The sequence below is a fragment of the Leptonychotes weddellii genome, chromosome 11, assembly GCF_054177405.1.
Source record: "Leptonychotes weddellii isolate Sample4059 chromosome 11, ASM5417740v2, whole genome shotgun sequence".
Taxonomy (NCBI): domain Eukaryota; kingdom Metazoa; phylum Chordata; class Mammalia; order Carnivora; family Phocidae; genus Leptonychotes; species Leptonychotes weddellii.
The window spans coordinates 72,965,573-72,991,753 of NC_138379.1; the positions used below are offsets into that span (position 1 = coordinate 72,965,573).

Consider the following 26,181-nt stretch of genomic DNA (forward strand, 5'->3'; position numbering starts at 1 on the left):
GTGCACCTGGATAACTACAACACTTGCTGTCTCTCTGGACTGTCTGCTTTGGGAGAGGGTGGGAGGGTTCCTGCTTCCACCTACCAAATTATCGCTTCTTTCCATCGATTTTCATGCTTATGTGGCAAAGTGCTTATCTCGTTTGTTTGAGTTACTGAGGCTGTTTGGAGCTTTGTGGTCTCACCATATCGTCCCGGGACCTTCTGTGTGGTGATGGTGAAGCCTGTTTGCATGGGGCTGGCATTCACCTCCATGTGCAGTAGAGAACTTGCTCATTTTATTTTTCCTTGAATTCATGAATTTTCACGGCAACTCCTTAGTCAAATACGCATACAGTGACTTTATCTTACAAATAGTAATACAAAGTAGCTCTCCGTTATTGGAGAATTGTAGAAACTGGAAGTACCCATTTCCTAAGCCGGGTCATCACCCAGCTGGAGTTGGGTAAAATACAGTTGGCTAATTAAATGTGTTAAAGGTCATGAGTATGGTGCCTCTGGGGTCCAGGCACTTTTCTCTGTTTTGTGGCCATTTCCATCAAGTTCTGGCAGTTAGTTTACGGGATAGGTGCTGCTGGGAAAGAGGGAGTGAGTGTGGATGCTTAGTGCAAAGTAATGACTCCTGGAAGGAGCTGAAAATGGATCCTGTCTGGGCTAAGCTCTATCATTCAAGACAATGAAGGATAGAATGCTAAATTCATTCATTTTAGCATTATCTTCACATGATATGTGTTGAAGTCTCAAGCCGTACAGTGCTTTTTCTGTTTGAGTTAGACATGCCTCGACAATGAGGCTTCTATGACTTCTTTTGAAGAAACTGATTAAATGGTATTGTCAGAGTTTTTTTATTTTTTTATTTATTTTATTTTTTTTTTTTTAAAGATTTTTATTTATTTGACAGAGAGAGACACAGCGAGAGAGGGAACACAAGCAGGGGGAGTGGCAGAGGGAGAAGCAGGCTTCCCTCCGAGCGGGGAGCCCGATGCGGGGCTCGATCCCAGGACCCTGGGATCATGACCTGAGCCGAAGGCAGACGCTTAACGACTGAGCCACCCAGGCGCCCCTGTCAGAGTTTTTTTAAATAGCTTTACTGAGATATAATTTACATACTCTAAAATTCAACTGTTTGTCTTACCAGATTTTGCAGCATTTATCCTAATAAGCTCTTCTTTTTTCTTTTCAGACCTGTTATAATTGATTTGTAAATTTACTGGGCTACTATTTGACTTAATCTCCAGTAGAGAAATAAGTCACTGCCTGTGTATTATTTTTGGCAGGCACAAAAGCTAATTCTGTCTCATTTTAGAGGAAGAGGACAGGATTTTACTGGTCTATGAAAGCTAGCATATTACAGCTGAATGAATAGTGTAATTGTAGGAGTTAACTGAATTTTGGAATTTGGGGATTTTTCAGGTTAGAACTTCGTACCTGAGATCAAGTGATGTTAAGGAATTTGACTTTAAGATTTTCTTTCTTTTGCAGGGTGTGAGGAGTGCAATAATGCACATTCTTCAGTGTGCCCAAAGCATGGCCCCTTGCATCCCATCCCTAACCGGCCTGTGCTCACTAGAGCGAGAGCGAGCCTCCCCCTGGTCCTCTACATCGACAGGTTCCTCGGAGGGGTGTTCTCCAAAAGGCGCATTCCTAAGCGCACCCAGTTTGGCCCTGTGGAGGGACCCCTGGTCAGGGAGTCTGAGCTGAAAGACTGTTATATTCATCTGAAGGTAACTTACGCTTTATCATAGTTCACTCTTGTTCTTAATAACTTTTAAAGGGGCATGTGTTTTCCTACTGGTTCTCTTAATTCAATTCTATAACTGTTGTTTGCTAGTATTTTTCTTTCTCTGCTTTGTTTTATTTTTTTTGTTTTTTCTGCTTAATTTGTTTTGAATGGAAACATTTTCTCTCTCACCAATAAATTGGAGATTGCAGTCTCAGTCCCCTAAGGCATTCTATGAGTAATTCTGAGAGGTGTTGTTCTTAGGGGCTGTATTAGTCTGCTAGAGCTGCTGTAACAAATACCACAGACTGGGGGAGCTTAAAGAACAGAAATTTATTTTCTCACAGCACCCGAGCTGGAAGGCCAACAAGGTGGCAGCAGGGTTGGTTTCCCCTGAGGCCTCTCTCCTCGGTTTGCAGGGTCTCCTCTCTGGTTCCTCATGCCTTTACTCTATGTGTGCACGTGTCCCTGTTGTCTCTCCCTGTGTCCTGATCTCTTTTTCTTGTAAGGACACCAGTCAGATTGGGTTAGGACCCACGCTGATGACTTAATCACCTCTTTTAACTTATTTACCACCTTAAAAGCTGTATCTCCAAATATAGTTACATATTGAGGGGTTAGGACTTTAACGTATGAATTTGGTGAGAGCACAACAGTCCGTAATAGGGGCTTTGACAACTTTTTCTTTTCTTCTTCAAATGTAGACTCGTGTAATCTGCTAAGTACCAAAAAAGTTTTCAGGAAAACCCCTTTTCAGTTTTTGAAACAGGTCTGTTCTGTTGAATCTTTTGTTAAAGAATAGTTCACTGTATGTTAAAGTATATTTATACTGATCTCTCTTCTTTACATTTGATGCTTTTGCTTCTGTCCAACCCCTGTGCTGTCTGCTTCTTGGAAAGCTACCCTGGAGAACCAAGAAAGGGTAGCGGGAAGGGATACTATTTGGGGTGTGTTTTTTGAGAAGTCATTTGCTGTCATGGGGAGGTTTTCTTTGGTGAATGCTCAAGATCTTCAAGAAAGATTATTACTTTGTACAGAGAAATACGTATCACAAGGCTACTCATTATTAACGAATGCAGTTGAATCCCTGAAGTAAGCAACTTGTAAGGAACTAGAGAGTATTTTGCTTGGATTTCCTGGCTTATTTATAGTATTTTCTGATGTGTTGGTTAATGATGAAGCATCAACTGAAGCTGTACGATCAGATTGTTAACTTGAACATTTTGCCAGGTGATTCTGCTCCAAATGAGTCTTCAAAAAGTGGCCTTTTCCTTTTACACTTGGCAAGACACAATTCCTGGATCTTTCTAGATATAAAAGGAAGAATCAGGATATATGGTTAATTTCAGGAGTGGTATTTTGTATATTACTACGTTAATGTATATCATATTAAAAGTTTTGTTTGTTTTTATTTTGTTTTTTGGTGTGGCTTTTTACTTTCTCTTTGGTTGTAGGTTTCTCTTGATAAAGGGGACAGAAAAGACCGAGATTTGCATGAAGACCTGTGGTTTGAATTATCTGATGAGACCCTTTGTAACTGGATGATGTTTGTACGTCCAGCCCAGAATCACCTGGAGCAGAACCTGGTGGCTTACCAATATGGCCACCATGTGTATTACACGACAATAAAGAACGTAGAACCCAAACAAGAACTGAAGGTACAGTGCTGGTTCAGTGGTACCTTTATTAGGAATAGTGTCCATTAGATGCCTTTATGATTCTTTTTTTTCTCGGAAGGGGGGTTCTTACAAAAATGGTCCTTTCCTTATAATTCACTTACTTATTGAGTACTTGCTATGTACAGTACATTTACAATAATCCCATAAAAAAGCAATGAAAAGTACATGACTTTTGTGTCTCTCAAAGGCCTACACTAAGGCATTCAGCCCAAGGGTAAAGAAGTAGTTGTGTTTAGGGAGCAGACTGGTATTTGTGATGGAGTGATTAAAGTTGGGGTCACTTAACGTTATTTACACACTCTGAAGAAGAATTAGTTGGAAACAGGAGATCTTATAAAATGGAATTTAGATGGACCAGTTAGATTCCTTTACCTGAATGCCTCATTTTACCCTAAGAATTCTATGCACTGACTTCTGATTTTAGAAATATGTTCTTTGGAGATAACTCTGTAGGAATTTTTCTAAATATTAACTTTTTTTTTTTTTTTTTTAATATGACAGAGAGAGACACAGCGAGAGAGGGAACACAAGCAGGGGGAGTGGAGGAGGGAGAAGCAGGCTTCCTGCAGAGCAGGGAGCCCGATGCGGGGCTCGATCCCAGGACCCTGGGATCATGACCTAAGCCGAAGGCAGACGCTTAACCATCTGAGCCACCCAGGCACCCCTAAATATTAACTTTTGATGACAAAATTAAAATTCTGTTGTAATTCTTTTTTTTTTTTTTAAGATTTTATTTATTTATTTGAGAGAGAGAATGAGATAGAGAGAGCATGAGAGGGGGGAGGGTCAGAGGGAGAAGCAGACCCCCCGCTGAGCAGGGAGCCCGATGCGGGACTCGATCCCGGGACTCCAGGATCATGACCTGAGCCGAAGGCAGTCGCTTAACCAACTGAGCCACTCAGGCGCCCAGAATTCTGTTGTAATTCTAAGGGAAAATTCCTGATTAGATGAAAAAGAGATGAGAAATGATTTTATCAGTACATGAACACTGAATCGCACAATGCTGCAATGTGGTAACAGTGACAAATAGATACCTCTTTGGGGGAGAACAAAGACCTAGACTTTGTTCAAAAGCTATACAAAACCTGTGTCTTTGTAGAAGGAGATTCATATCTCACATCATCTATCCCAATAAATTCTTGATATCCAAGTGAATACTTCTTGGCTGTGGAGGGGAGATTATGTTCTCTCCTAAGGAGTAGATAGAACTGTAGAGGTAAAGACAGGCAGAAACAAATAAGAATAGAATAGTTTAGTGTAATGAACAACCAAAACACTAGATGAAAAGGAAACAACAGAGTGGGAGAAATCTTTGTAATACATGTTAAAAGGTTTAAAAATAAAAACTGAGGGGCGCCTGGGTGGCTCAGTCGGTTAAGTGGCTGCCTTAGCTCAGGTCATGATCCCAGGGTCCTGGGATCAAGCCCTGCACCGGGCTCCATGCTCGGCGGGAAGCCTGCTTCTCCCTCTCCCACTCCCCCTTCTTGTGTTCCCTCTCTCGCTGTCTTTCTCTCTGTCAAATAATAAATACAATCTTTAAAAAAAAATTAATTAAAAAAATAAAAATAAAAATAAAAACTGAGGGGCACCTGGGTGACTCAGTCAGTTGAGCCTCTGACTCTTGATTTCAGCTCGGATCATGATCTCTGGGTCCTGAGATCAAGCCCCATGTCAGGCTCTGTGCTCAGCACGGGGTCTGCTTGTCTCCCTCCCTCTGCTCCCCACCCCCCCGCTTGCTCTCTCTGTCTCTCAAATAAATAAATAAAATCTTAAAAAAAAAAAAAGAATAAAAACTGAGATGGTTGGGTTGGGTGTCTGACTTTGGCTCAGGTTGTAATCTAGGGGTTGTGGGATCAAGCCTCATGTCTGGCTCTGCGCTCGGTGGGGAGCTGCTTGAGATTCTCTCTCTCACTCTCCCTCTGCCCCTACCTCCTTCAAATAAGTAAATAAATCTTTAAAAAGAAAACAAGAATAAAAACTGAGAGAAAATAACCTCTAACCCCTCTGGTATCCTCATGGACACATGAATACTGGGAATAGACTTTATTTGGAGGAGAAATCAATAGTAAAGGTCAAAATTTTTTCCAATGTTAATAATTTTAAAACCCTTAAACAACTATGAGTTACTGTTTTTGTTAATTTAAATTACCAAAAATAAATGGATGCAGTACAGTGAATGTGAGGGTTTAAAATATAGGGACATTTGTCACAGAATTGCAGTATTTTATAGAATATTTCTGGCAGTGTATAGTAAAAGTGTTCTTGGCTGAATAAACCTAATCCTTGAAAATTAGTCTGAGGAAATAATTATAAACAAAGATAAAGCTAGATACATTCTAATTTTGTAATGCTGTGTTTCGCCAATTCAAACACCAGTGACTTTAAGATGAACCATTATTTTATACACCATTAAGAAAAAATATGCTGCTATTTAGGCTAAGGTTATAGTGCTTATTTTTATCACCAAAAAGAGTAGTTTTCTGCTAACTGCAGGAGCTGTGTTAGACTTATTTAGAGATAATTTTGAAATCCTATCACATTTCTGCATACTTAAAAAGGCACATATAAGCAAAATAAATTGACTGACATATAAACTGCCTTGTGTACAGTCTAACTTTTTTTTTTAAACTGAATCACTGTTTTACTTTGTCATTTGTGTTTTGTACATCTCTCGTCTTCTGTGCCATCAAGGTATTGATGACGCTGTATTATTTTTAAAATAAGTGATCCACTGTTGCCTCTGGGGTATTTTTCCAAATGACGGATGGTGTTTCTGTACAAGTTTTGACCCTGTGTTTTCCCACTGACTGAACCCATATGTGTCTTTTTTCTCAATTGAAACACATGTCTTTGGAAGTTAAGTGACTTTTGATTAAGTCAGTAGGAAGTTTCCTGACAATTTGATGTTTGATGTATTAACAGAGGTCCTACAAGGTGATCACACCAGCCTTGTATCCATATATATATATATATTTTTTTTTTTTTTAATTCTGAGGAAATGGCTTTTTTTTTTTTTGGCCTTCTTTTGCGTTGCTCGTCAAGTGTTAACACGTCATGGAGTGCCAGAGCGACAGATAACTGAATGAGATGAGAACAGTGCAAAGAGCTTGGCTGGGTTTGTGCAGGAGCAATGAGCAGCAAGTAAAAGAAAGCCACATCACAAGAGTGATTGCAGAATGCCGTGGAGGTGGTTTTTGAGATGCTAAAATATGAAAAATATACATTTTGAAGTTGATGGACTAGGGTAGAATTTATAACAGCAAAATGATAAACTATCTCAAAATCCAACTATAGGTCATGGTCAAGTAAATTACAGAACATAGACTCTGGCATAGAATATTATTCCACACTTAAAAATGGAGTCTCCATATAAATATTTCCTTATAGTTAAAATAGTGTTCCATAACAATTATACATGATTAATTCATTTAGCGATGAACATATTGAACTCCTACTGTGTTTCAGACACTAGGAAAAGATAGACTGGTGTCTGTGTTCAGGGAGCTTGTACTCTAGAGGGGAAGTGGGCGGAAGGATGTAAGTAAGCAAATATAGTTGACGCTTGAACAAAACAGAGATTAGGGGCACCGACCCCTCGGGCAGTTGAAAATCTACATGTAACTTTTGACTCTTAAAAATTTAACTGTTAATAGCCTACCACTAATTGGAAACCTTACCAATAACATAAACAGTTGATTAACACAGATTTCGTATGTTGTATGTATTATATACTGTATTCTTACAATAAAGTAAACCAGAATAAGGAAAATGTTATTAAGACAATCATAAGGAAGAGAAAGTGCGTTTATGGTACTGTACTAAAAAAAAATCTGTGTGTAAGCGGACCCCTGCAGTTCAAACCCCTGTTGTTCAAGGGTCAACTGTAATAACAAATAGTGGTTAAATGCTATGAAGGAAACAAATGGTGCAAAAAGAGCAGGTAGCAGGAAAGGGACCAGTTTACAAATGCTGGAGAGGGAAGGCTTTGCTGAGGAGACACTAATGAGGCTGGGGACTATGGAACGGGAAGGGAGGGACCAGCACTGTAGAAGGATTCATGGAGGCAAAGGGGAAGAACCCAACACTCCCGATGGTAGGCCAGCAAGGACAAAGGTTGGGGTGGGAAAGACCTTGGCTTGTTTGAGGAGCTGCAAGCAGACTCTCTTGTTGAAAGGTGGTAAGGGAGAGTGATAAGAGCTGGAATAGATCATAGCGCCCTTTGGAGCCCATCATCGAGCATTGCAGGTTTTTTATGAGTGAGAAGCTGTTTAAGCATGAGAAGGATGAAATCTGATTGCGTTTTAAGACAGCCTCTCTGCTCTTGTGTGAAGAATGGGTTGGCAGGAGCAAGAATGGAAAAGGGGAAGCTCACTAGAAGACCATCCAGGCAGGAGCCCATCTGGGCATGGATCTTGGTGGGAGAAGCAGAGATGAAGAACATCCGAGCAGTTCACAGCTCTTGCTGAAGGATGACAGAAGAACACTGAGAAATCTGAGATAACTTTTAGGTGTCAAGTGAGAGCAGCTGGGTGAAAGGCAGGATATTTATTGAGATGAGGAAGATGGGCAGGGGCGGGGGTGCAATAGGGAAGCATCTAGAATTCAACTCTGGACATGCCAAGTTTGAACTGTTTATGAAACATGCCAAATACCAGGTAGGCAGTAGAATGTATGTAGAGGGAATAGAAAGGGAGAGCCTGGGATGGAGATATTAATTTAGAATTGGTTGGAAATGGATGGGATCACTTTAGGGAAAAATAAGAAGGCCCTAGACTTGGATTAAGCTTTGAGGAAGCTTAGAGAGGAAGAGGGAGAAGAAGGAAAGCCAGACGAGGAGACCGAGCAGAAGTAGCCAGCGGGGTAGGAGGGAGGAAGAGACTCAGGAGGGCGCGGTCGCATTTGAAATCATCCTCGGGGATCCCAGCAAGAGCTGTTTGGTGGAAGTCACAATGATTCCAGCTGTGTAAAAACCCATGTTTACATACAGATAAAACAACCAGAAGAGGTATGTTTTATTTTGATGAAGAGACTATTAATATTATCTCTTATGAAGTTGTTCTAATAACAAAAACAATTTTTTTTAAAAAGGAAAAAGAAAACACACAGTGAGTGTGTCTTGGCAAATGCACTTCCTGACTGACCATCTGGTGTTAAAGAGATCGGCTCACAGTGCGATTTTTTATTGTTGTTGTTTGTTTGTTTTTCATGGGTTGTGGGAAAGCCTGAATTGTTTTGTGTAAGCAGGAGAAAGAATGTAAGCATGCAAAGAACATCTGGTGATGTCCTTTAGTTCTTCATGATGTACTTGGTTCTTGCAGGTGTGGTACGCTGCATCCTATGCTGAGTTTGTGAACCAGAAAATTCATGACATCTCTGAGGAAGAAAGGAAAGGTGGTTGGACTTTCTATTTTCTATTTTCTGTATGAATTCTAAATTGTATATATTACATCATTATGCAACCTCCAATTTTCCTATCTCAATATATTTAAGAATCTAGTAGTTTTTTTTTTTCAGCTACACATCCTTGTCTAATCCTAGGATTGAATGACAGTGACATATTTACATTTCTTTCATGGGTGTCTGGAAAATAGTATTTAATATAATGAAAACCTCCAAATACTAAATTAGAACCTAGACCTGAGGACGATCTCTATCTAGATTTAATCATCTCTGAGGACATTAGCAAGGCAGGCATTGACTTTGTTTTTAATATAAATATTACTGAAGTATAATTTACATACAAAGTGGAAAAATTGTAAGTCTACAGTCCAGTGAATTTTCACAAAGTGAACACACCTGTGTAACCTGTACCCAGATCAAGAAACAGAATGTGGCCAGTACTCTGGAAGTCCCTTGTGCCTTCTTCACTCTCAGGTGTAACTAATATCCTGACTTCTAATACCATGGATATAATATGCTCATTATCAAACTTCATATAATTAGAATTATGTATGTTCTGGGAATCTTTTGCTCGACATGTTTGTGAGATTTATCCATATTGTTGTGTATTATTGTAATGTGTTCATCCTCATTGCTATTTGGTAGTCTAGTGTATGGCTATACCATAATTAATGCATCTGTTTCACTGTAGATGAAAATCTGGGTTGTACAGTGCAACTCTGACACTTACCTGGGTTAGGTCACATTGTGCAGATTAAGGGCCGAGTCTTTCACAAGACTCTTCCCTTCAGATACCAGCTACAAGCTCTGGCGTTCCCATGCCACCTGCATTTCTGACCAACTAACTACAATTTAGGGAGCTAGAACCTCCTTAGGCTTGATTTTCTAGAATGACTCACAGAACTCAGAAAAGTGCTATACTTATGATTACAGTTTTATTATAAAGGATACATATCAGGACCAGCCAGATGAAAAGGTGCTTAGGGCAAGGTTTGTGTGGGTCCCAAATATGAAGCTTCCATGTCCCATGTCACCTCTGTGGCACATTGATGTATGGTTACCAACCCAGGAAGCACACCTGAGCTTCAGTGTCCAGAGGTTTTATTGAGGCATCATGACAGAGGCATGGTTGATAGAATCACTGGCTGCATGATTGAACTTACTCTGCAGCTCTTTCTCCCTGGCTGATACCACCTGGCTTAAAGCTCCAACCCTGTAATCAGATGGTTTGACTTTCTGGCCCAGGCAGCCCCCATCTTGGGTCATATTAGGAGAAACTCACATATGGTCAAAGACTACCACGAATAACAACGACACTCCTGTTATGTGGGATATTCCAAAGACTTAGAGGTTGTTTGCCAGGAACCAGGGACAAAAGCCAGCCAAATTCTTTATTATACAACAGGGTTGTTTCTAGTTTGGGACTATATTGAAGAGTGCCACTGTGAACATTCGTATACATGGCTTTCTTTTAGTGAACATGCATGAGTATTTTTGTTGGTGCGCATTCAGGAGTGGCATTGCTGGAATTGGATGTGCCAATAGTCAACTTTAGTAGATACTTTAACATTTTGTTAAAGTAATTATATTGGGCATTGACTTTTAAGGGTTTTTTTGTGTGTGTGTGATAAACGAGGCCTTCAGCTTATGAACCCTGGATCAGAATCACTAAGTTATCTGGATACAGATTTCCATTGTAGCACTTCCTGTCTTTCCAGTGTGGTGAGGCTGTGTGTGTGTGTCTGTTGGGGAGATGGGAAACGGTCCTGTGACAGAGTTTGGTCCTTTGATATCTTACATGAATATAGAAGAAAATAAGATCCTAGAAACTACTCTTGTCAAAGTGTAGCCTTTGATTTTCTAACAAAACAGTAATGCAAATAGCAGACACTATGTTTGTGAGCACCAGGCTACGTGAGATGAGAATGGTGGGGATATTGGGCATTTGAGTTTTATTGCTGTCCATTAATCATCAGCCATTATGATTTCTCTCCTGTGACTGCAGTTCTTCGTGAGCAAGAGAAGAATTGGCCCTGCTATGAATGTAACCGCCGATTTATAAGCTCGGAGCAGTTGCAACAGCATCTCAATTCCCATGATGAAAAACTTGATGTGTTTAGCAGGTATCAGAAGGTTTCACAAACTTAATTGTTAAAGGTCCAGATTCATTTCCATGTTGTCAGTAAGCTAACGAGTGTTTCTGTGTGTAGACAGGTAATCAGGTGGGCTGCAGAGGGAAATTTCTAATCTGTCATTTCCCTTTGCCTGCCCCCATCCTCATCTACTATTGATTTCTTTTCCAGCATAATCAGAGTACCCAGCAATAGGAGATCCTTCCCCCTTAATTAAGCCTCCTCTAAGAGATTCTGGGACGGGAATTCTTTCTTTTTTTTTTTTTTAAAGATTTTATTTATTTATTTGAGAGAGAGAGAATGAGAGACAGAGAGCACGAGAGGGAGGAGGGTCATGAGGGAGAAGCAGACTCCCTGCCGAGCAGGGAGCCCGATGCGGGACTCGATCCCTGGACTCCAGGATCATGACCTGAGCCGAAGGCAGTCGCTTAACCAACTGAGCCACCCAGGCGCCCCTGGGACGGGAATTCTTGAGATAGCATACACTCTGCATCTCTGATTTGCAAACTTTTTTCAGAAGTAGGATTCCTTCATCAAACTAAATTGTAGGTTTCGTTCCATTGTACAAAAAAGATAGATAAGAGAGAATCCTTTTTTTTTTGCGGAGGGGGGACCAGATCAGGTAGGCCTTATGGGTAATGGTAAGAAATTTGGATTTTATTCTAAGTGTAATAAGAAGTCTTTAAAGGGTTTGGATCAGGGAGTATCTGTGATGTGAATTATTTGTTGAAATGTCATGCTGGGTGAACATTAAAATGTCACTTTTGCTTTCATTGAATGAAGAGCAAAGACAGGGAGTCCAGTTGGAAGCTATTTTAACAGTTCAGGTGAAGAAGGAGAGTACTTTGGAATGGTGTGGCACCAATGGGACGGATGTAGGGTTGCCATCTTTTACCAGACTCGAAAAGAGAGGAGATGGTATGACACGGCGTTTAGTAAAGTGGGAAGATCCGTGTTCTAGGGAAGTACAGGATGACTGCCTGCGATCATACTGTTAAGAGCTCACTTGAGGTTCATGGTCATGACGTTAGAGGGAGACCATTAGCATGGATGTATGTCATTGTCCAGCTTCATCTGCTGCAGTGATGCCCTTGCCGAGCAGCTCGGGAATGGGATTGCCCAGGGTGGTGGTTTCGCCAACACAGCGGGAGTGATGGAACAGCAGTGGGGATGGCCATCAAGAGCATATACGAGGGAGTGATTACAGGGGTGACTTTGGAGTTTATGCATGGACGAAGGGAGAGAAAACATCAAGAGGATGTAGGACTGCAAACAGGTGACAGAAGGACTAGAGGGGAGGTGGTAGTGAGATGCAGGGATTGTTGAGTCCAGGTATTTGAGGGTGTGAGCTAGAAAGCTAGAGATAGCATGAGAGTGGGCGCTGCATGGAATTGGGGTAAGGTGGGTGGCTCTATACTTATCGAGGATAACGAGGTCTAGGATATGACCATAGGAGTAAATGTCTGAGGTGGGTGGAGGGCACAGTGAGAGTTAAATCACTCCCTGTCAGGTGTCTCTAGAACTCTGTTCATGGCTCTATTATAGCACTTTCTATATTGTGATGTTTTTTGGTTTGTGTGTTTGCTGCCTCTGCTAGACTTCTGAGGGCAAGAACTGTCACATATGACTTGTCTTTATTGCCTAGCATGGGACGTGCGTGACACATGGTATATAAAAATATTTGTTGGCTGGCTATTAAAAAGAAATTTGAGACAATTAGGAAAATTTGACCTTTGACTAGATTTAATAATACTGAGCATAATGGTATTGTGGTATATGCATATCCATATATATATATATGTATTTATATGTTCCATATATATATGGAATATATAAAAAAGAGTCCTTATATTGTAGAGACATATTTGTGGAAATATTTGCAGATGAAATGATGGTCTGGGATAATCTAATGTGTATGTGTGTGTGGGAAACAGCAGGGGGGTGGTGTATGGTGGAGTAAAATTAGCCATGAGTAGCTAAGTATTGAAATCAGGTAATGGGTACATTGGGTTCATTATGTACATTGGGTTCTACATTTACCTAGGTTCAGAATTTTCTATAATAAAGAGTCTTAAAAATTCTGGAACAACATATAATTTTTATTAAGTTGCTAAATAGATAAGTGGAGGAATAAAACATGATCTGATCGATTTTATACATTATCTCTCACACACATCTTTTTTCTCTTCTCTTCTAATTCCAGTATAGTTAATATCCAGTGTTATATTAAGTTTCAGGTGTACAATATAGAGATTCAGCAGTTCCATATATTACTCAGTGTTCAAGTAAGTGTACTCTTAATCCTCTCACATTCATCTTCTTTTTATTTATTTATTTATTTATTTATTTATTTATTCATGAGAGACAGAGAGAGAGAGAGAGAGAGGCAGAGGGAGAAGCAGGCTCCCAAAGAGCAGGGAGCCCCATGCGGGACTTGATCCGAAGACCCTGAGAACATGACCTGAGCCGAAGGCAGACGCTTAACCATCTGAGCCACACAGGCGCCCTCACATTCATCTTCTAAAAGAGATTTTAATGATATGCTTTCTGAATTCCTTTACTGAGGAATTTTTATATGCTAGAAATCTATTAAATAAGATAAAATTTACTTGGTGTTTACTAGGTATGTTATGGAACAATTGAGTTAGAAATTTGTTTTGACCTGCCAAAAGCTTATAGCAAAACAAGAAAGTTCTTTTGAATCTAGTTGCATTTCTTGGAAGGAATAGGAAGTGAAGCAAGGGGAAAAGAGGGAAAGAATGGAATCTTGTCTCTAGGAACATGCTTAAGGCTTAGCATGTTCTGTCCTGTCTGCATTTCTCACATCATTTCAGAGATATGTTTGTGCTTACAGAATTTTCAGTAACAAAATGGTGTCAGTGCTCTGAGGTTTTTTTTTTTTTTTTTAAGATTTTGTTTATTTATTTGACAGAGAAAGAGACAGTGAGAAAGGGAACACAAGCAGGGGGAGTGGGAGAAGGAGAAGCAGGCTTCCCACTGAGCAGGGAACCCGATGCGGGGCTCGATCCCAGGACCCTGGGATCATGACCTGAGCCGAAGGCAGACGCTTAACAACTGAGCCACCCAGGTGCCCAGTGCTCTGAGTTTTTAATAGCTCAATTTAAGACATCTCTGGGCTATATAGATGGCAAGGATGAGATATTTAGAAAGTGTATATTATCAGGGCGTCTGGGTGGCTCAGTCAGTTAAGCAGCCTACTCTTGATCTCGGGTGGTAGGATTGAGACCTACATTGGACCCTGCACTCAGCACCTAGAGTCTGCTTGTCCCTCTCCCTGCCCCTCACCCCACTTATGCATGCTTACGCTCTCTCTCTAAAATAAACAAAAAAATCTTTAAAAAAAATCTTTTAAAAAAAGAAAATGCATATTATCAAAATGATTGTTCCTAGTAGAAAAAAGAATCAGAAAAAGTAATAGAATGAGAGGAAATCAAGATTTGGGGCTCATCAGCACCAATGAGGGAAAATATTTGTTAGGGAGTACTGTGTAAGCATGAATATTTATAACCTAATCTTTTGTCCCCAGAACAAGAGGCAGAGGAAGGGGACGAGGCAAGAGGCGATTTGGCCCTGGTCGACGGCCAGGACGCCCTCCAAAATTTATCCGCTTGGAAATAGCCAGCGAAAATGGGGACAAATGTGACGACGGGACACAGGTACTGGGGGAGGAAGAACTCCTTGTTAGATGCCTGCTCCGGAGACTTGTAACTATTACCAGGCTTCAGTACAAATGCCTCCTGGAGGCTGATGGTCCTGCCATGTCCGCACTTGGCTGCTTGTTAATTAAAGATGACTGGGGGAAGGCAAGAAGAATACGTTTTCAAAAAAAACAGAACGTATTCTTGAATGTTACAACAAAAACCCAACTTTGCTGCCCTCAAGATTTGAAATTGGGGGTGCCTGGGTGGCTCAGTCAGTTAAGTGTCTGACTCTTGATTTTGGTTTAGGTCACGATCTCAGCTCAGGTCGTGATCTCTCAGGGTCATGAGATTGAGCCCCATGTTGGGTTCTGTGCTGGATGTGGAGCCTGCTTAAGATTCTGTCTCTCCCTCTCCCTCCCCCCCCACCAGCCACCAAAAAAAGGAGTTGAAATTGTTCAAAGATATTGTTGGGGGATGCTGTTTAATCAGTTTAAACAGTTAAAATGATCTTATTCCAGAAGAGTTCTCCTGTCGGTCTTCTCCTCATGAAGTGATCTGGAATATCTCCCAGTTTTACATCCTGTGGATACTTATCTAATCTTGGATAGTTTTCCCAGAAGGAGAATATTTTTTTAAATCTAGAGATTTAAAAAATAAGCAGCAATTCTAAATCTTAGCTGACACTCTCTAGCGCGAGTCTCTATCTAGCTGGGGAAATAATTCCTGGTTATTGCAATTTCAGGACTTGCTACATTTTTCCACCAAGGAGCAGTTCGATGAGGCTGAGCCACCTACTCTGAATGGGCTGGATCAACCAGAACAGCCCACTCTCCCCATCCCTCAGCTGCCACAGGAAACCCAGCCTTCTCTGGAACACGAGCCAGAAACTCATAGCCTACACCTGCAGCCCCAGCACGAGGAGAGCGCGCTGCCTACCCAGAGCACCCTGACGGCCGATGACATGCGCAGAGCCAAGCGTATCCGAGTAAGTGGGAAGCAGAGCTCCTCCCTCACGAGGTGCTGCCCTTTCTCCAGTCGACTGGCTTTCTAGGTGCCATGTTTTCCCAACTTACTCACCATCTGCTTTGAAATCGTGCAACTAGCCTACCACACACTCATCCCCTTATCTAGGAATAATGTATTATCTACTTCTCAGTGTCTTTGTGTCCTGTGACAGGCTGGAATGGCTGGTCCTAGATTCCATCAATTTAGTAATGACACAGAAGCCTGGCTTTTGGCAGCTTCTGGACTAGTATAGTTCAAGTAGGATAGCTTTCTGGATCCCTAACCTCACAGATTGGAAATGGGGAAGTAAGTGTGTTTAATTATAATAATTATTTACACCGAAGCCACTCTAATCCATGCCTAATGATGGCTCTCAGATCAATTTCGGGTAAATGAATTTGGTTGTCTACAGTTTCCAAGGGGAGACTGGCAAATGTCATTACTAATCAACGCAAAGGGACCCGTGTCCACGTTGCTGTGGTAGGTACAGTTTACACACCCGGGACAGCTTGAAGTTAAGCACCAGGCTTGGGAGTTGGTCAGTGTTTCACTTCTGTGGCCTGTGTCCGGACTCTAGACCATGCGGCCACACGGCCTCCGTGGCCTCTAGGTCAGATGTGTGTTCCTCTTACCTCACAGATAGCATGGGAGTCTGAGTTAGTTCCTGGAGGGTATGCATGTGGAGAACAACAGGGTTTTGTGGGATAAGCGCATGTGCTGACCGATTTACATCCAGAAAACCATTACTTACACCACTGTCTATGGCAGTGGTATATACTTTTATTGTACTTTATGTGTGGCTAGAAAGAGATTTTTTTGTAAAACTTTCCAGGCTTTACAGTTTCTAGAGAGGTGATTGTTTTAGCTTATGTTTCTTTTGGTCTTCTCATTTGCCTACGTGTAGCTTATATTTCTCTTGGTCTTCTTATTTGCCTATAGGCTAGAAGGGACCTTGGAAAATAGTCGAGTCCATGCCTTCCTGTAAAAATGCATTTAAACATTTATAACTGTATAATAACATTGAAAGGTTGTCAGCACTCTGAGGCTAAGTAGCCTTTATAAGGGTCCTGTGATGGAAACATATAATACTTTTGGCTCCATGTATATTCTTTCAAAAGGCTATGGAAACATACATGAATATAGACCAGAAAGGCAAACAACTATGAGTTAATACCTTCCTAATCCATCATTCTACATTATTTCCCAATCTGCATTTTACTCTTGCTCCATGACTGTCTTTTCTGCTTTGGCCATTCTGATTTTTCACTAAGTCCAGAGAAATGCTTACGAGATTTAATTTTTTTGCAGGAAAAACAAAAACAACCCCAAATGAAAGCCCACACATGTAGTGAAGTTGTGGTTGTACAAGCCTAGTGTAGCTCTGTGTTCGTATCCTTCAGCGCATTGGGTGACTCGTTTGGGTACAAGGTTCCTTGTGTCAAAGCAAAAGCCACGTGCACTTGGCTTTTGGAGGTCAGTCTTAGTTGAGCTCTTGTGTTTTTTCCTCTCACACATTCTAAAAATTAGGGCTATGTATTTTTCCATCTTTTCTATCCAGATTGGTAATGACCAACTGAAGGGAAGTCTTCCAACCCAATTGGTAATGTAACTATTTTTCTCTCCTCTAATGCTGCCTGCTCAGCTGGAGCTGCAGGTAGGTTCGTTTCCTGTGTTCCACACAACAGAACATTATTGAAGTGTTTGCCTGACCTGATGTTCTTTGCGACCTGTACCTACTAAATCCTGGTGGGATCTACAGTAAATACAAACTAGTTAATGCATAACCATCTATTTTCAGATAGACTGATAAATAAATTGTGGGTAGCAGATTCCTCCTACCCCAAACGAAGGGTAGGACTAAGTGATCTCCAGGATCCCATCCAGTTCTACAACAATTTGGATGACTTACGGGATGGTAGTGAGATCTGACTATATACTCAGCCCCAGGCTATGGACACAATGCAGTTTTCACGTGAGTCCTGTTCTCTAGGAGCTTACAGTCTAATTTGGGAGATAGTACTCATGTAATGGGTCTTATAGTCAAGGGCTAAATTTGAAAGTGTAGCCTATAATTGCTATAGGAACTGGGAAGTGAGAAAGGCCAAAGAAAGATGAGAAGGAGTCAGGGAATAGTTCGTGGATGAAGCGAGCCTTAAGTGGTCTGGGAGAGAGACAGGAAGAAGGTAGGCTATTTCCGGGGCTGTCGGCCATAGGATCAAAGGCCAGCACATAGGCATGTGCTTGGAATGGTTTTGGGACAGTGCACATCGGAGCTTGACCCTAGCGTGGGGTGCCCGTTGAAGGACAGTGGAGAGTGAGATACGTTGGTAGGGCTAGCCAGCTAAAGGCTTTGAAAGCCAGGTAGAAAACAGGCAGAGAAAAGTTAAAAAAAAAGCCAACAAACAAACAGGATTGATTTCCTTTTGGTGTCAAGATCAAAATAGTATGAAAAGTGATCAAGAATTAATTTCCCTTAGCTATTAATATCAAACTTTAGAAACATTATAGGTCTTTGTTTGCAAAGAATCTGTTGTCTTAGAATTCATTTCAGTGTGAGTTGAATCCCCCATCACAGATTTTAGCAACCGTAGCATTTTGGCACCCTAGAGTACCTTATGGACCGTATAGTATGGTGTGCCTGGCTGATGGCAACTCAGGGATCAGAAGATCCATAATGGATCCATCTGTGCTACTTCTCCCACTTTTCATGGTTTCTTCTAGAAATGTGTTGCCAGCATAGCTCTGAGCTACAGAGGATACCTTAGAGTAGAAGTGGCCTGCAAGTGGGTCAAGGGGTGGGAAAATTTCAGCACTTTCACTACCTTGTACTGTGTGGATTACATGAGGATCACCAAATCAGAGAAATATGATCTTCAGGGCTCCATGGGAATTAGAAAGACAACAAGAACAAGGTTTGTGGACAGAACTAAGAATGTGGAGCCCAGTGGCTGGTCAGCGATCAAGTGTCTGAGGACACTCAAACTAATCAGAAATGACAGAAGACTTATTAGCATAATAGTCCAAAACAAAACCGAGTTCTAGATTTGGCACCCGAAGAGGAGTGGAATCCCCAGTGGGACCAAGATCAACTGTACATTGTGTCTGCCCTTGGAAACCTTATTGAACTGGATAAAGGAAATGATTCTTACATGTTGAAAGCACTCTAAATCTTGAATGTCTGAATCTCAGGATATTATTTGTTTATTTGCAATATTTCCATTAAGTTTTGAAAGTAGCCAGAATAGTGAGAGCTTTTTTGTAAAATAAATATTTGTTCGGATAGAGTAAAAAGATTGGGTAACTGCTGAACAGTATAATAAAGTGCCAGAAAGCTCTGTGACTGATGTGAGAATGGTCAGCTATTACAGATCTCTGCAGGTGCTATAAAAGAGACTTTGAAAGAATTCTTTTTGTTTTTCATATGAAATACATTTCATTAATTCTGGAGTTTTTATTGAACACTTCCTATGAGCTAAGCTGTATTTTAAGCACTCTAGATACAAAGGAGGATAAGATATAATGCGTTCGTGCCTCAGTCAACTGGGGAAGACAACAGAATTTCTAAATATCTCCTTAAGATAAATGAGTAGGTAAAATATCTCTCCCGGCCCCATTAGAGACCCTGAGGAGGAAGTTTTCAGTCATATAGTAACTGTGTTCAGAATTTTCACTAAAGAAAAAATTATTATTTTGCTTTTTTCTGAATGATTTTTTCACATTAAATTTAGTTTAGAAGTTGGGGTTAAGCATGGTTCATTGTACCAATAATGCATTAAGGTCTCCATTAATCCTTCAGTTACTAGTCCCTTAGTCACACAAGCTCACCTATTCACAGATATATTTTTTGAGGGATTTTTTCCCCCCTCTCATAGCTCTCTAGAGCTTTCCCTCTGGTATTTCGAAGAACCTATGAATGAGTCTTCATTATAGTATAACTAAAACATCGATGCTGTATTCCCTGTGTGAAAGATGATTCTGTTATCTGCTCTCTGTAGAGCATGAGTTGTTTTTCCAGCGGTAGTGATGAATTTGTACTGAATATCCATATTCTCTCACTTGGATTCCCTATAACAATTGCATGAATTTACAAGATGGCTAATCAGCATTAGAAGTGCAATCTGTGACTGCAAAAAAAAAAAAGAGGAAAATTGACTAGTCTAGACAGGGAACAAAGCGATAAGCTTAACTTTGTTAGCATGGCCTTTTAACCAGTGGAACTAACTAGCTACACCAAGAACTTGTCTTCTGCATTTTCTAAGTAGGAAGTGGTCAAATATACATATTCCATTTATAATGTGTGCTCATATATCTTACCTCATGAATGAACATGTTCATATAAATCTGTATCCTTCATTTCTCTTTCAAGTTCTTTTTCTTAAATTGAGATATAATTCATGGACTATAAAATTCACCCTTCTATAGTGGTGTTTAGTATATTCTCCACGTTGTGCAACCATCACCACTATAATTCCAGAACATTTTCATCATCCTCAAGGAAACCTTGTATCCATTGCCTCCTTTCCCAGCCCCTGGCAAGTACTACTCTTCAGTTCTTTTTATATCTTTTTTTTTTTCCTTAACATTTTAATCAAGCTTTGAATTCTTTTTCTCAAGAACTTCAGCGAGTAACATTTGGCTGACTTGCTCCAACTTCATTCATGCATGTGTGACTTATCACACGTCACTTCTTCTAAATCTCCAATTTTTCTACTCAACTCTGGGATTTGTTTTATTATACAAATCCTTTATTGGGAGTACTATTTGGGCTGTACTTACTTAATTCTTGAAAAAAAAAAAAAACAACCCATACATCCATAAATATTGTAAGACATAAAAAAGGTTTGTCTTTTCAGGGTGAACTTCTTTGGGGATGGCTTCATTTTTAATGTCTTCACCAGGAAAATCTTCTTTCAACTGTGTGTCCCAGAGTTTAATTTCTATGGAAAGTCTGATTGCAGAGATCATCCTCTTTCTCTATAAATGTGCGAGCTGCTTACCCACTTGACCTCCTCGCTAAATAATTGTATTTGTGTGTGTCTTTCAGAATGCAGCTCTTCAGCATCTGTTTATTCGGAAGTCCTTCCGGCCTTTTAAGTGTTTGCAATGTGGGAAGGCCTTCCGTGAAAAGGACAAACTGGACCAACATTTGCGCTTCCATGGGCGGGAGGGGAACTGCCCGCTGACCTGTGATCTCTGTAACAAGGGCTTCATCAGCAGTGCGTCCTTGGAGAGCCACATGAAACTCCATTCAGACCAGAAGACTTATTCTTGCATTTTTTGCCCGGAATCCTTTGACCGCCTTGATTTGTTGAAGGATCACGTGGCCATTCATATCAATGATGGCTGCTTCACGTGCCCAACTTGTAAGAAACGATTCCCAGATTTTATCCAGGTGAGTGTCTATTCCTGAGACTCCCGTATGCTTTTCTTCTTTGGTAAAAGAAACTTCGATGTTTGGAAAGTTGAGACTGCCTATCACCTGCATTTTCATCCCGTCCTTGAAACAACGTTACAGTTGAGAATGGTATTTCTTCAATCAAGCTGTTTTGATAAAGATTATCATAACCCTTAATTGTCCAAATCAGACATTGGCATTGAAACATTTAAGTTTTATTACAAGTAACAAATACCCAGATCTGATTGTCATTTTTACAAAGTGTTTCTTAATCTTTGCCAGTACCCTCTACTCATAAAATATAGAGAGCCTATAGAAGACATGCTCCCATTTCCTGGCCTGGAAACATTTTCTCTCTGCTACTGTGGTATCCTGTCTTGCTTTACTAAGGTCATGCATTTTGGAAGGAAACAGAGAGTTGGTATATAATATACTTTTGTATCAAGCACTGACCTCCTTCCTTGGACTATATTCTGGAGCAAAATAGGTGAGGATAAATTCCAGAATATTCATGATTTCATTTGAACTTCAAGTGATGATATGCTAGTTCTGTGCTAGTCAATGAATAATTAAATATAAATATCTAGTAAAAATATTTTCTCTTTAAAAAGAAAATTACCCAGACAAAAGGAGATCATAGTTCTGCTAGTATGGGGAGTCTTGGTAATTTTATCACTTCACACAAACAATTAGAAAAGTGGCTTATGGCAGAATCTAAAGGCAAAAGAGACTCAAAAACAATGAAGCAAAATGTCGTATAGGAATAGTTCTCTACGACTCATTACTTAGCTCTCATCACAGCTCTCCTTCATTGGGTATTTACAGCTAAGAGAATTCAGAGGCCATATTCCTTTATTTAAATTATCCAGAAGTATAGTGAATAAGTTTAAGGAGAAATGATGCTGGTATTGTATCGTTCTCATAAATGGGTAATGTATTTTATATCATCTAATTCATGTCTTTATTCTTCAGAACCTGATTTATTTATTTAAAGATTTTATTTATTTATTTATTTGACAGAGAGAGAGAGAGAGAGCGCGCGCACAAGCAGGGGGAGCAGGAGAGGGAGAAGCAGACTCCCCTCTGAGCAGGGAGCACGATCTGGGGCTTGATCCCAGAACCCTGGGATCATGACCTGAGCTGACGGTAGTTGCTTAACCCACTGAGCCACCCAGGCGTCCCTTTCAGAACCTGATTTAATGGAAAGATGTAAAAGGACCAATTACTAAAAGGGGCTAAATTGCTTCTATACATGTTGGAGGCAGAAAAAAGTGAGAAAGAATTATTTTTTTTGTCTTTCTGTGGATAGTTTTTACCAAGATTTATTTAAATCCAGAGGAACTCTGCTTAATCTTAAAAAAGGAGAGAGAGAGAGAAAGAAAAATGGGTCTCATGTGATCAGGGCTTTGAGCAAGCACTCTTTCTTCCTCTTCTTCAAATTATGTGGGAGGTTAAGATTTATAAGGCTTTCTGGCTACTTGTTCTGTTTCTTTGTGACAGGGGTACTGTGTGTGATGGAGGCCAATCATCAGTCACATTTGATTGGATTACACCGCCAGGTTGATGAAAATCCATGGGAATGCGTTTGGCTCCCTCTAGTGTTGATAAGCCACCATTTCCTTTGGGTGCCCGAGTCCTCTGACTTGTTGGTGTCTTCAACTGCCAGGTGAAAAAACACGTGCGAAGCTTCCACTCAGAAAAGATCTACCAGTGTACAGAGTGCGACAAGGCCTTCTGCCGTCCTGACAAACTGCGTCTTCACATGCTCCGACATTCAGACCGCAAAGATTTCCTGTGTTCCACGTGCGGGAAGCAATTTAAGGTACAGAAGCAGTGAACGGCCTAACGTTGTTCTCGCGGCCACCGAAATTATGTCGGGCTAAGGATAAATGCCTGTTCATTTCATCCGTTAATCACCTACTTACAAAGAGCTGAACTTGAGATGCATTTTATGTCTTGTGTTTGACTTAGTTATTATGATAAAATGAAGGAAAAAGCTCACCTTAATATCCCCAAATAATTAATTCAAATTGCCGAATAGAGTAATAACACATCTCCTTAAGAGAATCCAGATGTACAATACGTGGAACTAAATTGCTGTTGAGGAATTCCTAAGAGAACAATACATTTACTTACCAAATCGAGAGATTTTTATTGAGCACTTATTACATATCAGAGCCTGGTAATTGAGCCCTGAAAGTCTCAGGACTGTCATCTAAGGAAGGAGGGAGATCTGTGGAAATCTGTGGAACACCGAACAGCTTAGGCAACTTTGGGGAATGGTCATGACTCCCAAGGATTAAAATAAGACTTCGTAAGTATCAGTAGCCTGCCTGGAATTTAGAAGAAGCAAGGGGAAAACCCCACAGGAGACTCAGGGATAAGAGTTAAACAAGGAAATATGAAACTAATAAATATATACTTCATTGGGAAATCAGATGACTCACATTCAATAAAGAAACACTAGTGAGTGTGATTGTAGGTTATGCTGTCATAGAAACTGGGAAAGACTCAGATGCTGGAGGGAAAAACTAATTTTAAAAAGATGCATTGTATAGAATGTGGAGATGATAAAGAGATATAGGAAGTAATTTTCAAACTTTAACTGGATGTGTTGTGGAATATAATCCTGCTGGCTTTCAATATACAGTAGCACAGTTTAGACCTTTGCAGAGAACTCTAATGTGAAAGCTCTAAATAAGCCTAGGTTCTTTTTTGTTTCTTAATTAAAAAACAACACCAACAATATATCCAAAAGGATCCCTGTCTTATGATGTTAACCGGTTAGCCATCCATCCATCCTACCTTTTGATATTTTTTTTATTACCTCTTTTGTGCCTGATACCATTTGAGCACCAGGCATGTGAAAAACCTTGCTCCTTTCATTTTCTCTTTCACTCTCACCAGATGTATTAGGACAGGGTTCAATCAGGGACGCAAACCCACTGGAGTTATGCAGTAAGGGAGTTTCTTACAGGAATAAGAACATCATCGTAGAAGAAGATAGAGAAGCAAGGGTCTGGCAGGAGAGGTTGGAGGATCCGAGAGAAGCCACTAATGCACCCTTCTGCAGCCCTGGTCCGAGTGGACTACGGTAACTTCCCTGGGAACCTGGGAACCCAGGCACCTCCAGCGGGCTCATGAAAGAGAGCCGGCGCTGACCACGGAGGAATGTTGCTGCCTGTGGCGGTGGATGCCCAGTTGCCTGTGGCTCCTGCCCTCGGCAAGAGAACTGGCGGCTGAGTGGGAGCCAGCGAGGGTGAGCGGGGCTATCCCGGCACCCCTGCCCCTGGCCCACAGAGCATCATGGCCACTGCTTCATTCCTGTCTTCCAGTCTGGCGCGAGCCTCTCTTCGCGAAGACTGAGAACCACACTAGGAACGGGATCCATGTAAATACAGTTAGTTCCCCTTAGCCAAGGTGATGCAGTACAAAAGCACAACGTATCTGCACTTCACATTTCAGACTATAGTGAGTTATTTTTCTAGAGAACAAATTTGATGTCATGGGCCTTTAATTTTAATAGCCTCTTAGATAGAATCCAAAGTGCTTATCACTTAAAAGTCACCCCAAGGGGCACCTGGCCGGTTCAGTCAGTAGAGCATGCAACTCTTGATCTCAGGGTCGTGAGTTCAAACCCCACGTTGGGCACAAAGCTTACTTAATTAAAAAAAAAAGCCACCACAAAATCTGGCTTCCGTAACAGAATGTAGAGAGTTGTCAACTCACTATGTTGTACACCTGAAACTAATGTAATATTGTGTGTCACCCAAACTCTAGTTAAAAACAGAACCTGGGGGCCGCCTGCATGGCTCAGTTGTTAAGCGTCTGCCTTCAGCTCAGGTCATGATCCCAGGGTCCTGGGATTGAGCCCCACGTCGGGCTCCCTGCTCCGCAGGAAGCCTGCTTCTCCCTCTCGCACTCCCCCTGCTTGTGTTCCCTCTTTCGCTGCCTCTCTCTCTGTCAAATAAATAAATAAAATCTTAAAAAACCAAAAAACAAAAAGCAGAACCTGGCTCCCAATTACCTCTGCAGTTCCGCCTTCCCCTTTGTACTCTGCTCCACTGAGCTATGTGGTTTACTGCAGTGTGGCATGCTGTCTCTCCTGGGGGCTTTTCATCTGTTCTCCTTCACAACCCCCCACTTGAAATACACTTTCAGACTCTCTCATCATTCCACCTGGCTGATGTCACTTTGTACAGAGGCATTTCTTGATGCCCACCCCCCTCCCCCCGCACTGGATTAAGTGCTTCTCCTATGTATTCCCATAGGACCCTTTACTTGTGACCCTGTTGTAGCACTTCTACTGAATTGTAACTGTCCTACTACAAGCTTCAAAAGGTAGGACCTTTTGACTTTCAGGAGCTCTCAGTTTAAAGAGGAAATTTGACATGTGCATTAAAAATTATTACTGCTCCTGGGGCGCCTGGCTGGCTCAGTCAGAAGAACATGTGACTCTTGATCTCAGGGTCATGAGCTTGAGACCCATGTTGGGTGTAGAGATTACTTAAGTAAGTAAAACTTCAAAAAAGTTATTACTGCTACTGTAATAGAGAAAAAAAATGCCACGAGCAGGATTCACTCTGATTTGGGGTATAGGTGACACTTGAATTCCCTAAAGGGTGGGGAAGAGTTAGCCTGCTAGAGAAAGGGACGGGAGGAGGAGGGGGAGAGGGGTAAAGTGCCGGAGTCCAGCTCCAGCCGGTGTGGGTCTCTCGTAGGAAAGGACGGCGTCGGCGAATGAGGAGACACAGACACAGGATCAGGTTGCAAGCATCTCCTCCTGACAGCCTCAGAGGAACTTTATTTATATGTTAGGATATTTTTGTTTTTCCAAATCTTAGATCATTTTCTGGATTACAGCTATAGCCTTCTTTCATTTTTCCTTTGTAATGATTAACATGACCTTTATTGATTTCTGCTTATTGGCTTTTGCTAAAACTAAAAAACAGTACGCAAAGAGAAAGGTGCTAGACAGAGCATGACCGTTTTGTTATTTTGTTCTATAGAAACTAATTCTTCGTGGAATTAGTTTCATTATGATTGCTTAGATAGGCGTAACTAAGATGAGTAGTCACTTTATCATGAAACCCCAGAAATATTCCCACAATTATAAAGATTGCCATAAACAAAATGAAAGAGAATAGCAGGAGCCAGCTGTGGAGTCTCCTGTTTTCAGGATCGTCCCC

General features: G+C 41.0%; 1 protein-coding gene across 3 annotated transcripts in view; it reads left to right on the forward strand.

Annotated features, from left to right (window-relative positions):
- Window positions 1–26,181, forward strand: part of PRDM10 (PR/SET domain 10) — an 89,784-nt gene that overhangs the window by 42,418 nt on the left and 21,185 nt on the right. For all 3 annotated transcript variants that reach the window (XR_014138846.1, XM_081799092.1, XM_081799093.1), the window contains 8 exons: window positions 1,482–1,723; window positions 3,174–3,377; window positions 8,717–8,789; window positions 10,804–10,921; window positions 14,478–14,607; window positions 15,335–15,577; window positions 20,642–20,989; window positions 22,659–22,814. Coding sequence is in view for 2 of the 3 variants with exons in the window: in XM_081799092.1 (XP_081655218.1) it covers window positions 1,482–1,723; window positions 3,174–3,377; window positions 8,717–8,789; window positions 10,804–10,921; window positions 14,478–14,607; window positions 15,335–15,577; window positions 20,642–20,989; window positions 22,659–22,814 (1,514 nt within the window). In the remaining variant the exon portion in view is untranslated. The remainder of the gene's footprint in view (window positions 1–1,481; window positions 1,724–3,173; window positions 3,378–8,716; window positions 8,790–10,803; window positions 10,922–14,477; window positions 14,608–15,334; window positions 15,578–20,641; window positions 20,990–22,658; window positions 22,815–26,181) is intronic.